Below are 12,353 nucleotides of genomic sequence, written 5' to 3' on the forward strand. Positions count from 1 at the left end.
GAAAGATGAACGCGCCCATCACCCACCATCACATCGGTTACATAGTGTTCGAGTTACACAGCCTCATCAGGGTCCTAAGAAACAATTTACATATAAAGGGTCTTTCCTGGGGTCCTCGTACATACGCTACCATATACTAATACACCCAATGCACGTTCCGTGAAATAAGCCGGTGGGTCTTCTGGGGGTCTCCACCAGCGATCCAATGCCTTCCATCACCATGTCCTCTAGCTGGCCTCAGGGCCGACACATGCCCACAGGAGGCTTCTAGGGAGCCGTGCAGCCAGGGTGGCCTTGGGCCGGTTAGTCCTGGTTTGTAGCCTTGTTATCTCTTAAGAACAGGCCTCGACTCTCCTATTTATCCCTTGCCTACCTTCGGGCTTCCTTTTGGTTTTGTCACCATAGGAGGCCACAGCTGCACACTCCCAAAAATTATGTTGGCCTATTAGATCTCCTAACAAAAGGTTAGTAAAGCAATAATACGGTATTCTAGGCTACAACCCCGGCCCGCCTCGCTGGGGACACTGCGGAGGGGCGGTGGGTTTTGCGGCTTCCAGAACGTGACTCGTCCCGCCGCCTGCCATGTCCCGCCGCCCTCAAGCGGCGGCGCCCGCGGGCCCAGCCCAGCCTCTGCGCAGGAACGGCCCCGGCTGCCTGCGGGGGAGCTGCGCAGTTAGCGTCCTCACCACCCCCAGGCGTCAGGAATAACGGCCACTAACGGAGTTTTAGCAGCCGCTAAATGGCGAGGCCCGAACCGCCGCGGCACCGGGTAACGGGCGGGAGGGCAGAGACCCAGCGGGGCCACCGCCCGGCCACGGCCTGCACGCCACGGCGCAGAGCGCCGGCCCTCAACAACATCCCCGCCTATTGGCTCGCCGGGCACGGTGGCCTCCAGAGTGAAGCGGTGATTGGCCCCTGCCTGAGCCGATTGCGTGCGGGCTCATCAGCCCCGCAGAAAGCCGGAAAGTAGGACGCGTTCCGGGTGGGCGGGGATAAACGTCCTCGAAGTGGCTTTCTGATTGGGCTGCGGGAAAAAGGCGCATGAGATCTCGTTAGCTCGGAGTGATTGTCACTCCGGAGGCCCCTTTGGTGATTCGTGGAGTCGGCAGGGGAGCCTTCCGCTAATTGGTCTTCCGGTATGCCAATCTTCCTTTGGGCTCTGTGATTGGTCAACGGCTTCGGCGGTCCTTTCCCGTGGGGCGTGCCCTTTCCTCTTTTGCCCGATTATTGGCGGTCGGAGGGGGCTGTTGAGGAGCCATTGGCTGTGCTGGGCCGGCCCGCGGCTGCTGGAGCGCGGTGCCGCCAGGCGGGACGCGTGGGCGGGGCTTCTCCCCCTCCCGCTCCTCGTTACCCAGCAGTGCCTTGCGCTGGGCCCCGGCTAGGCCGCGCGGCAGGCGGGATGGCGGTGGCGGTGCGCGCGCTGCAGGAGCAGCTGGAGAAAGCCAAGGAGAGCCTCAAGCACGTGGACGAGAACATCCGCAAGCTCACCGGGCGGGACCCCAACGATGTGAGGTGAGGCGGGGGGGGGCCGCCGGCGGGAGCAGCGGGCCACCGGGGGGGCGAGGGGGGGGTGAGGAAGGGCCGGGGCGGGGGGGTGGGTGGGTGGCGCGCCGCGCGCTGTTGTCCCGGTGTGAGGGTGGGTGCTGCGTGGTGGGGCCGAGGGGCGGGCGGCGGGGAGCTGTCTGCAGGCCGCCGCGCCCTTCGCCGTCCCCGCTGCCCTGGCGCAGCGCTGGGGGGGGGGGGCAGGGCCGTGGGGTGGGGGAGGGGATGGTCGTGGCAGAGGGTACCTCTGGCCGGGCTTCCTGCAACGGCGGGGGTGGGGCAGGCACCGCTAATAGCGCCCGCTGTCTCTTGCAGGCCCCCTCAAAACAGACTGTTAGCCATCACAGGCCCTGGTGGAGGTAGAGGGCGCGGGAGCTTACTGCTGAGGTAAGGGGCTGCGGGGCAGCGGGGCTTCTCCCACCCTTTGCCCCAGCATCGGGGTGCGCTCCTTCCGCTGCGGGGGTTGTGTTCCCCGGCTGATCCCGCTGCTTATTGTACTGCTGTTCCAGTAAGTCTGCGCTGAAGCTGAGCTACAGGGCGCTTGGGGTTTTATGTCACCGCCTGAAATTTAAAGGACTTTCTTATTCTGAGTTATAACAAATTTAAACCGGTGGTTTTCCCTAACTCTGTCAACTATGTGCCTGAAAAACAAGGGGGAAGCATCAAAGTTAAGGGAGGTGTAATGTGGTGCCTAGGACCTTGTCTCTTTGAAATTGTTCAAAATCAGTCTCTCAGTAACTAAGACGCTGGTACCTATTCCAGGAAGAATAGAAAGAGTCAAAGTCGACGGAAATTTTCAAGCACATGTAACTAAAGCCACCAGTGCTTCATTGTGAGTCATCATGTCATCGCCCCCCTCCCCCTGCCCCGTAGAATGAAAAGGCCAATTTTTGTTCAGTGGTTCTTAATGGAGTATGTGGTGGATTTTTTGTTGAATTTCAGTATTTAACTGCTGGCTAAGGTTTAATACATATTGAAAATTATTGCAAATATGAACATAATGGGGCTCCTTGGTTTAGTGCAGCTGCTTAATTAAATAAGTGCAGAAATTCATGTTTAGGTTAGTTGTTCCATAAGCAGTACATTTAAATGCTTTATTGCAGTAGTTACAGTAAATGAAGATAGGGCTGAGTAACATTTATTGTTACGCTGTGACTACAAAGCCAAAATTCAGTTCGATTGTGCAGGCTTAAGGTAGACCTGGGGTTAGCCTAACTTGTTCTGAGATCACAAGTGTTTTCTTTTTAGGCGTGGATTCTCGGATAGTGGAGGAGGACCCCCAGCCAAACAGAGGGATCTTGAAGGGGCAGCCAGTAGGTAGGTGCAAAAACTGCTGCAGACAACTTGCTTTATCAGAGTGAGAATTTATAATGGTAAATTTAAAATACTTAGGTTCAATAACTGTTAATATCTGATGATTTTCACAGTCTTCTTCAGAGATTACGTGTTCAAGGCTTCTTGGAAATATATTTGGATGGTGGCAATTGACTGTGGTGAAATCTTTTTTTGTACCTTACAGTAATATAAAGATTGTAGCAATAATGTAAAGATACAGCAGTACAAAGATTCTTGGAATTGTCTGTTGGTGTACAGTCTGCTGTATTATAATCTGCTTAGTAGCCCAGATTTGTTTTACAGTAGACACAAATTGAATTATGACTGAGATCTCCTGTTCAATAAATCAAATTTGTATAGCGTGACAATAGACTGATTTTGAGCTTCCACATCTGGATGCAGGTCTGTCAGATGTGACTGACTATAGTGAGCTTCACTCTGTGGTCACTTAGGTGCAATGGTAGTTCTCAACTAAAGCAAGGCTTGCTTTTGAATTTTTGAGTTAATGCAAAATTAAGACTGTGAAACAGCTTTGCCAGGAGTAAAGTGCTGTGCCACAAAGCTGAGAGTGAAAGCTGAGAAAAAAATTTAATTCCCTGCTTAGTAGTTTAAAGCCTCAGTTCATCCGAGTTCTCAGGTCTGAAGTGCTCTGCCCCTCCTCACCTGTTTTCTAGGTATTTGGCTAGGTAACTTAAATAGCAGTTCCCATTTGAAAAATCATACCACCCTTTATATCATGATGCATTAAAATCTGTCTAGTGATCCTCTATACCAGTAGCCATTTCAGAGATTTGGAAAAAGAGAATTGCAAACATTAAAAGCAAGAATTAAATTCCAAAGATATTCCAAAAATTCAAATGTGGTAGTAATGTGGGCTCTTTACTATGCAAGTGGTATTAAATCTTAAAACTGTCTTTTCTCACTTATTTTTGTTGTTTGTTTTTTTACTAACAGTAGGTTCTGTCTGTAAAACGCTACTTACTGGTCATTGGAACAGTGGGGAGTTGTTCAACAGCTAGAATTGTGGATTCTTCTGACTAGATATGCTGACTTGTATTTTTCCCGTGTTAGAACAGATGATGTCCTAAATATATGTTCTCTAGTGACCTCTAATGCTTTCCTCAGGCTGGGTGGTGAACGTCGGACAAGAAGAGAATCACGCCAAGAAAGCGACGCAGAGGATGATGATATTAAAAAGGTAATACATGATAAATGGAGCTGTGCAGGAGGAAACTTCCTTATCTGGAACATGAACAAAATAGTTTGTTTTAATTTGTTGCAGCCAGCGTTGCCATCTTCTGTTGTTGCTACCTCCAAAGAGCGAACACGTCGAGACCTTATACAAGATCAAAATATGGACGAGAAAGGAAAACAAAGGTATGCAGAAATGTCTTTTAAGCACTAACGTGGTACTTCTGAGTGCCAGTATAGGAAGTAGCTTTAGATTTAAAAAGCATTATACGCATGCTATCATGTGTCAAAGGTGATGCTGAAGAAGTACCGTAATGGTATAAAATAGATTTCTAAAAATACTCTCAAAATACTTAACATGATGTGAAAAATGCAGTGTTACTGCTGTAAACTGACGGGTTCTACTTCTCAGGCCACCTACAGGAACAGGTTTGCTAGTGCTGTTGTAATTGATCGTCTTTGAGTAAGACAGAAATATATATAGCTTCACTGGTTACTGAACATTTTGGACCATTACAACTGTCTTGGCACTTCATTTATTTTATTGGTTGAAGGAGGCTTTTGGGTGTGAGTTTCCTGCTTTCCCCCCCTTTTGTTTTTTTTAAACATTAAATTTTAGTTCCATCATGTGGTTCTTGTCTCTTATTACATTCAGACTCGTTAATGTGTGTACAATCTGACCTTTCTTTTGGCGGCTTCTTTTCAGAGATGACCTGTGTATATCTCCTTTTTCCTGTATTCTATTTGTGTCAGGGTAGCCCATAGAAATTCTTGCTGAAATGCAGTTCTATTGGGAAGAGGTATTGGAAATGCAAATTTGTAACTCTGTCCAACCTCTTGGACTCCATCCACTTCAGCCTGCAGCTCACCTGGTGCACTAATAACCCATACCTCAAATAAATAGAAGAATGAGAGCTGGAGTAAGGAACTATAGAGAGCTTCTCTGATAATGACCGCAGATCAGTTAGCACAGAAAAGGCACTTCACTCGCTGCTTTTACAGTTACAAGACTCCTGTTGCTTCCATCACCAGTTTCCCACTGCTTTCCTCACAGAAAGACTTCCAAAATTCTTAGTGGACTTAAGGCACTAAAAGTTTGTTTCCTCAGAATTGTAGTTATACTGTTTTCCACTTCAGTAGTCTTCTGGGGAGATGAGGTGAGAAAACTAGTATTGATCTCTGTATGACTGGTGGTGGAACGAGACTATTTTAAGAGGACAGCATCTATTGAACCCTTGCTCACTGTCTTCTGGGATGTCATTCATATACAAATACACTTTGAATAATCTCTAGCTCCCAATTCTTCGTTTATTCCTGCTTCTGCTCCTTAATATACAAGTACCTTTACCTTTCCATGTCAGGTTTGTGTCACCATAGTGTAGTGGTACCGAGTTAACAGAGTAGTTTCCTTTTTCTCTTAATTGGGTGAAAGTTCAAGGCGAATAAGGGAGTTTGCCTTTTGCTGTAAAGCCTTGATTTAGGATAAAATGGAAAGAAAGAAAAAGTGAAATTCAATAAATTAGTTCTTGCTCAGAAGAAGGGAATTACTTGAAGAATTTGACTTTATTTAGGTTTTCTCAAAACGATGCTTAATTGGATGAGAGCAGTTCTGGTTTCATCCCTCAGTGCAGCATCTCATTGTAGAAGATACTGTCAGGCAAACTGTGACAGATGAGCTTTCAGTCCCCTGTGGTTCCATTTCTCCTTAATCCTCTGGGTGGCTGGGGGGGTACGTTTTTCAGAAAGTCCAATGACCTTCCAGTTCACTGCTTTATTGACAGCTCACACTGTATTGACTCAACTTTTTCTTCAGTACTTTCTGCTTTTGGATGTTTATTTTTATTTTTATTTTTTAGTATTTCCTTAGTGTCATTATTTCCAGATGTAAAATGCACAGGCTTCCAATTTTTCTCATGCTAACTGTGCTGTGTTACAGATAAGAGCTGTGTCTTGCTCTTCAGGAAAATATGATATGATACATGTAAATTATATCTTTGACTACTGTTGGCACAGCCAATACGTGTTCTATCGCTATGGCCTTTAGTAATACTCGAGCCTTTAAAAATAAACACTGAGGTGGAAGGTTTCTCTGATGGTTTATGCAAATAAAAATCTTGGTACTTGAACTGAATCTTAAACTTTTTGTTTTTATCCAGGAATCGACGTATATTTGGCTTGTTGATGGGCACTCTTCAGAAATTTAAACAGGAGTCCACGGTTGCTACTGAGAGGGTACTTATTTTTGGTTTTATCAGACTGTAAACAATAAAATAAAGCTGTGTGGTTAAGCAGATTCAAATAGGAATAAAAATTCTCCACAGCGTAGGTTGCAGGTGCAATGGATTAGTAAGAGTGCATGTAGGTTTTTGTTTTGTTTGGTTTAGTGGAATTGGAATGGGAGGCAGGAAGGGGACTCCCAACAATTTCATGACTCTAAAGCACTGTTTATGACCATTGCAGAAGTGAAAAGGCGATGTTTTGTTGGTTGTGGGCTTTTTTTTATTGCTATACATTTTTAAAACATATAAAATACAAAATAGATCCTTTTTTCTTGTTTACATTATTTGGGGATCATTTCAAAGTAAATGGAATTTTATCAGATAACTATTCAACAGGTCATAGGTTACTTCTGTAAATAATAGTGATTCAGTGTTGCTAAAGCAGTGCCCACCCTGATGCGTTCCAGATTTTTAAAATTATAACCAAGTATACAAAAATGTGTGGTTGTATTGTGCTGTCTGACTACGAATGGCTTTTCCCTCCCTGTATAGATAACAAGAATTCCTGTTTTTAAGTGGAGATGTGGTTGTGCTGAAGTGAAGGCTTTGCATAGCTTAGTGGTAACTTCAAAAAACTTGTATATAGGATGGTGGTAACTTTATTCCTAGTACTCCTTTTAAATTGTGCGGGGTATGCTCTTTGTTTACTGTTGCCCTAAATGGGTAATTCAGTTAATGCTAATAACCTTTAGCTCAAAAACACTGTTTGAAAGTTCTACTTTCAGCAGTCTGGTGGAAACAGAAACCAAGTCTTTAAACTTAAAATCTTTTCTGTGTAGCGTTAGCATAGCTGGCTTGCAGTGTTGATATTGATTACTTTCAGATCCAGTATTTAGATATCCTGCTGTTTAACTTCTCATGTAGCTCATGAGAAAGGACCAAAGTTCTTTGCTGCCTGGCTGCCTTTAGAACAAGAAACTATTGATTAGGATGCTTTAGTAACATGGAGTCCTTGTCTAATCTGTAGCAGTATGTGTTTGCATCAAGAGACTTCGAGGAGTTACTGCTCTTTGCAGCATTTTTCTGAAAATTTGTGTAGGCATTGTTCTCTTCTTACTTAAGAACTTGCTATAAATCAAAGTAGAGGCCTGAAGAGTTTTATGACGCAGCTATTTTGTTGTCCAGGCACTAAACTGTACTTTTTTTTTATTATTAGACAGCTATTGTACAATCTGAGCATATGGCTGTCTAGGACATAGAAACAGGACATTCCTGGATTGTAGTAATATATCTAATTAGCAATGAATATACTGGAAGTATTCACAATGTAAATTTTGTTGGTCACAAACACCAGTCTGCAGTCCTTCGGTTGTTTCTGGGGGAGCTGACTTTGTTTTCCTCAGTGGAATAACAGAAATAATTATTTTTTTTTATGCTGTTGGGGAAAAAACTTGTTGAAGCTTGTCTTGAAAATTAAAATCAAAACTGAATGACAGAAAAGCAGGTAGAAATCCACAGGGGCCCACAATTTTATAGTTCAACCACAAAAAATTAGGTGCCAGCCAGCAATGACTCTCTTCTATTACCTGTAATCTAGGAAATATATCTTAGTGTGTTCTTAGGATTGTCTTTAATGGTATAAATAATTCAGAAATTTAAGTGAACCAAACTAGAACACTTTCTTGATTTAGAAAGAAATATTTAAGATACATCTTTATTTATTTTAGCAAAAGAGACGACAAGAAATTGAACAAAAACTTGAAGTGCAGGCAGAGGAAGAAAGAAAGCAAGTTGAAAATGAAAGGCGAGAACTGTTTGAGGAAAGACGTGCTAAACAGACGGAGCTGCGGTTACTGGAGCAAAAGGTTGAGCTTGCTCAGTTGGTGAGTTTTAATTTTGCTCTTCATCTTTTTCTTGTTTAAACTATTCTGCTGTATCTTAGGGTTATTTTCTTTCATTACTCAGCAAGAAGAATGGAATGAACATAATGCTAAAATAATTAAATACATAAGAACAAAGACGAAACCCCACTTATTCTACATACCTGGCAGAATGTGTCCTGCTACGCAGAAGTTGATGGAAGAGTCACAGAAAAAGATGAATGGTAAGTGGTCTTTTTGATACGAGAGCCCTTGTTCTTGCCTCCCTTTGTTTGCTGTACAGATTTCTTTTTAAGTGTCTCTGCTTAAATACATGATTTTCATGGTTAGAACAAAATGTATGTTCTTGCATGGGTGTTCATCATAAGTGAACATTACTCTTTCAGTGACTTATTTTTATGTTGGATGTGCTTTGGTTCTCTTACAAGAAGTCAAAAGAGGTCTATACATAATCTGAGGTATGTGTTTAAAACATAGTCCTTAACATTAGCTTTAGTTACCAGACGTATGCCAGTGCAGCAGCTTAGTTTTTGAAAAGGCAGATTCTATGGATTGAAGACCCAAGGAAATGCAGGTTTTTACAAGGGATTTGAGAAGCATTTTCTTAAGCACAGCACTAGAACTTTATGATGACTTTTTTTTCACCTTAATGTGTGTTCATTTCTGTTTCGCAGGATGACTATATTTTTCTTTTGGAAAACAATGTAAAATACTCCGGTTGATGGTAGACCTACTGTTCTTTCTTTATTGAAATGAGAATGTATTGGGTTTTTTTTCTTAAGGAACTCTTCTACATTGTGTGGGGTTGGGGGATAAGAGAAACTAGCTCACCTGTCTGAATAGCTTATGTTATTTAAGCTTTCTTAATACCTAACGAGCTTCTTGCTGATCCTTACTGTCTTTTGTTTACCTTAGGTAGTATAACCTTGTTAATATATAAATACCAGGAAATTAGGTATTATATTGATATACTGTTGGTTGGATTGATTTTGATGAAGTCAAAACCTCTTTTTGTTAGCTTAGATTTAGGGCTTTACTGTTCTGATACTCAGCTGAGCTGACTGTCCCCTTTGCTTTGTTTTCTTAAGGTAACTAGCAGTCTTTTCCATTATGCATGAATGGCTTGCTACTTCAGAATGAATAAGGATGCAGTATTTATAAGTTAAAACAGTTTGATAACTTATTAGTTCATAGTTAAGGGGAAAATAGACTTCAGTGTCTGTAGATAATCTGAAACTATTATTTATGCATTTATTCCCCAGCACTCTTTGAAAGCAGGCGAAACGAATTTGCAGAGCAGATTAACAAAATGGAGGCCAGGCCCAGAAGACAATCTGTGAAGGAAAAAGAACAGAAGGAAGAACAGAATGAAGAAAAGAAGGAAGAACAGAACAAGGAGCAGGAAGAGGGTAAGGTGGCTCAGCAGGTGGAAGAGATGGAGACAGGTAATCAGCACAATGATGTAGAAATGGAGGAGGTAGGGGAGGAAAAGGGAAAAACAGGTTCAGGGCATAGTGATGCAGAGAAAGAACAGGAAGAGGATGAACAGAAACATGAAATGGAGATTAAAGTAGAAGAGACTACTGAGGTGAGGGAGAATGACAAGCAACAGGATGGTCAGCATGAAGAGGTCACAGCTGTAAAAGAGGAAAGTGAAAATGTTCAGCCACTGGATAATGAGCAGGATGTGGCTGAAATGAATGAGGCAGATAGCGTAGACCCTATAGAAAATGAAAATGGCAAAGAAGTGGAACCAGAAACAGAGTGTGATGCTCAGCCAGAAAAAGTGTGCAATGTTCCTTCTCCCGAGAAGGAGAAAGGTATCAAACCAGACATTGAAGCTGAACCTGAAGAAAAACAGGAGAAGGCACCTGAAGCTCAGCCAGAACCTGCGGCTGAGGCTCTATCTCGGCTGCAGTCTGTGCCACTGCCACAGTCACCTCAGTTGTCTCAGTCCACTCAGGATACAGAGCCCCAGACAGACAAGGATGAAAATGCTGTGGTGTCTGTAAAGGTGGTTGAGGCACAGACTGAGCAGAGTCAGACACCAAGTGCAGAAACTAAGAGTAAGACTAGGAGTAGAAGCAGGGGTAGGGCAGGGAACAAAACTGGTAAGAGTCATAGCCATAGTAGCAGCAGCAGTAGTAGCAGTAGTACTTCAAGCAGTACTAGTAGTGGAAGTAGTTCCAGCACTGGCAGCAGTAGCAGTCGGAGTAGTTCCACCACCAGCAGCACTACAAGTGGAACTACTAGCAGGGACAGTAGTAGCAGTAGCTCTAGCAGTAGTGAAAGTAGAAGTCGAAGCCGAGGAAGAGGGCATAACAGAGATAGAAAACGCAGAAGGAGCACAGACAGGAAGCGAAGGGATGCTTCAGGAGTAGATAGGAGTCACAAGTCCTCAAAAGGTGGGAGTAGAGATGCCAAAAGCTCAAAAGATAAAAGTTCAAGATCTGACAGAAAGAGGTCTATATCAGAAAGTAGTCGGTCAGGCAAGAGAACTTCACGGAGTGAAAGAGACCGTAAATCAGACAGGAAAGACAAAAGGCGTTAACAGAAGAGACCAAGCTTCTTTAGCCTAATCTTTGCAGCAGAAGATTATTTGAGTGAAAGGATTCCTTGTAAGGAGGAGAAGGCTGCCTTAAGAATTGCATGCTGTAAAAAATCTTTTGGAAAAATGCAGACTGTTTACCAGGCGTTCTTGTACTTTTTACATAATTTTGTAAAAGGTTACTTACCAAAATTATGTGAAGTTCCTGAAAATGTAAAAATAAAAGATTAACACTCCTTTGCATCTTTTTTTAAATACCCTGTACTCATTAAGATCCTCTGTATATTTTAATAGGTAAACCTTTAAGTAGGCGTGATCACTTCTTCTGTATCATACGTATTTTTTTTTAGAAATAAATGTGCATTTTAAATAAATTGTTTGAGATGTCCTGTTGACAATTAAATTCCTCTTATAGATCATATGTAGGGAGGCAGTGTTGCAGGAAATGTGAAATTTTGCTTTTCCTCTCTATTCCTTGTAAGAATGGGAATCTTAAGACCCAGAAAAGGGAGTAGTCTCCAGTGCTGGGTAGGAAGGGAAAGTAATTGATTTGAATCTATAATTCCTTGTTTTCTTCTGTAATCACAAGCTCTTACTCAATTCTATCTTCCAGTTTTATAAAACTTTTTCCTATCCCTAGGCAAGCAATGATTAAATAGGAATGTTAACACTGGCCAAGACAGTTCAAGTCAGTCTGGAATACCACTCTTGCCTGCCTTCTGCGGGTGCTTTGGTAGTATTAACATCTGTGTTCTGGAGACAGTTAAAATCTGTTCAATGATGTTCCTTGCTTTGATGGCCAGTGGAGAAAGACTTCAGCTTGCTTCTCTACCGGGATTCTTTTTATTTTAGTTGCAGACTAATCTTTGATCCCTTCATACCACTAGGGATAATTAAATTGCAGTGTTGGAGTTACCTGGGACTACCTAATACTAATGTCGTGTGCGTGCAAGAATGCTTTCTGAATGTATTTAATACAACTTAAAGTGGTATGGTGTTATCTATGAAGGTGAATTCTGTTTTTATATAATTTTGTATGGAAAACAATAACATCTGTCGCTCTGTTCTGTACATGTGCAAATAAATGTGGCTTTGTAGACTACTCTCGATGCCTATGATGTTTTCTATAACACAGGTGTATTACCTTAGCCTTTCTACCTTTAAAGCATGAATCAAAATTGCAGGTGACTGTACCTCAGAAGCTCTGTATCCAATATTGTTCTTACAGGCTTTAATTAACGCCTATTAACTGAATCTGAAACACTGCTGTAATCTGTGTCGTTTTGGCAGGAAGAGAATTGTCATATCTCGTAAGCCAAATCGTAGACCAGGAAGTCCTAGAAATATTTTTGGAATGGAAGTGACATGTGAGCTTATTTTAGTGTATGAAATGCCATATGTACCCTTTTTTTCTGGAACAGAAAGCAGACTTTTGCAAAGTTCTAGTTCAGGAGTGTATTGATTTGGGGAATTTTCATCTGAACGCAAGAGCAGTGACAGACTTCTGTGTTCTGAAGTGCTGAACTTCCTGTCTTACAGAAATGTATGTCTGGCAAGGGATGAAGTAGAATGTTCTTTCAGTACAAATGGACGCAGTGGGCAAGCTCCTCGGGCTTCCCCCTTCTCAACAAGTTTGAT

At 42.7% G+C, this 12,353-nt stretch overlaps 1 protein-coding gene across 1 annotated transcript; it reads left to right on the forward strand.

Annotated features, from left to right (window-relative positions):
- The first annotated feature begins 1,285 nt into the window (after positions 1-1,285).
- Positions 1,286-11,817, forward strand: PNN (pinin, desmosome associated protein). Its single transcript, XM_040599731.1, has 9 exons — positions 1,286-1,512; positions 1,858-1,929; positions 2,791-2,859; positions 4,003-4,075; positions 4,160-4,254; positions 6,225-6,300; positions 8,015-8,170; positions 8,253-8,391; positions 9,430-11,817. Exons 1-9 carry the CDS (start codon positions 1,400-1,402, stop codon positions 10,716-10,718), a joined length of 2,082 nt encoding a protein of 693 aa, XP_040455665.1. The 5' UTR covers positions 1,286-1,399; the 3' UTR covers positions 10,719-11,817.
- The last annotated feature ends 536 nt before the right edge of the window (positions 11,818-12,353 follow it).

This window comes from Falco naumanni, chromosome 7 (genome assembly GCF_017639655.2).
Source record: "Falco naumanni isolate bFalNau1 chromosome 7, bFalNau1.pat, whole genome shotgun sequence".
NCBI classification, from domain to species: domain Eukaryota; kingdom Metazoa; phylum Chordata; class Aves; order Falconiformes; family Falconidae; genus Falco; species Falco naumanni.

What these genes read in the sequence shown, in the direction of transcription:
- PNN (XM_040599731.1), top strand. Translation starts at nt 1,400, where the DNA reads ATGGCGGTGGCGGTGCGCGCGCTGCAGGAGCAGCTGGAGAAAGCCAAG. An exon ending in CCACGGTTGCTACTGAGAGG is followed by an intron (nt 6,301 to 8,014) that starts GTACTTATTTTT and finishes TATTTATTTTAG; the next exon opens with CAAAAGAGACGACAAGAAAT. An exon ending in AGGTTGAGCTTGCTCAGTTG is followed by an intron (nt 8,171 to 8,252) that starts GTGAGTTTTAAT and finishes TTCATTACTCAG; the next exon opens with CAAGAAGAATGGAATGAACA.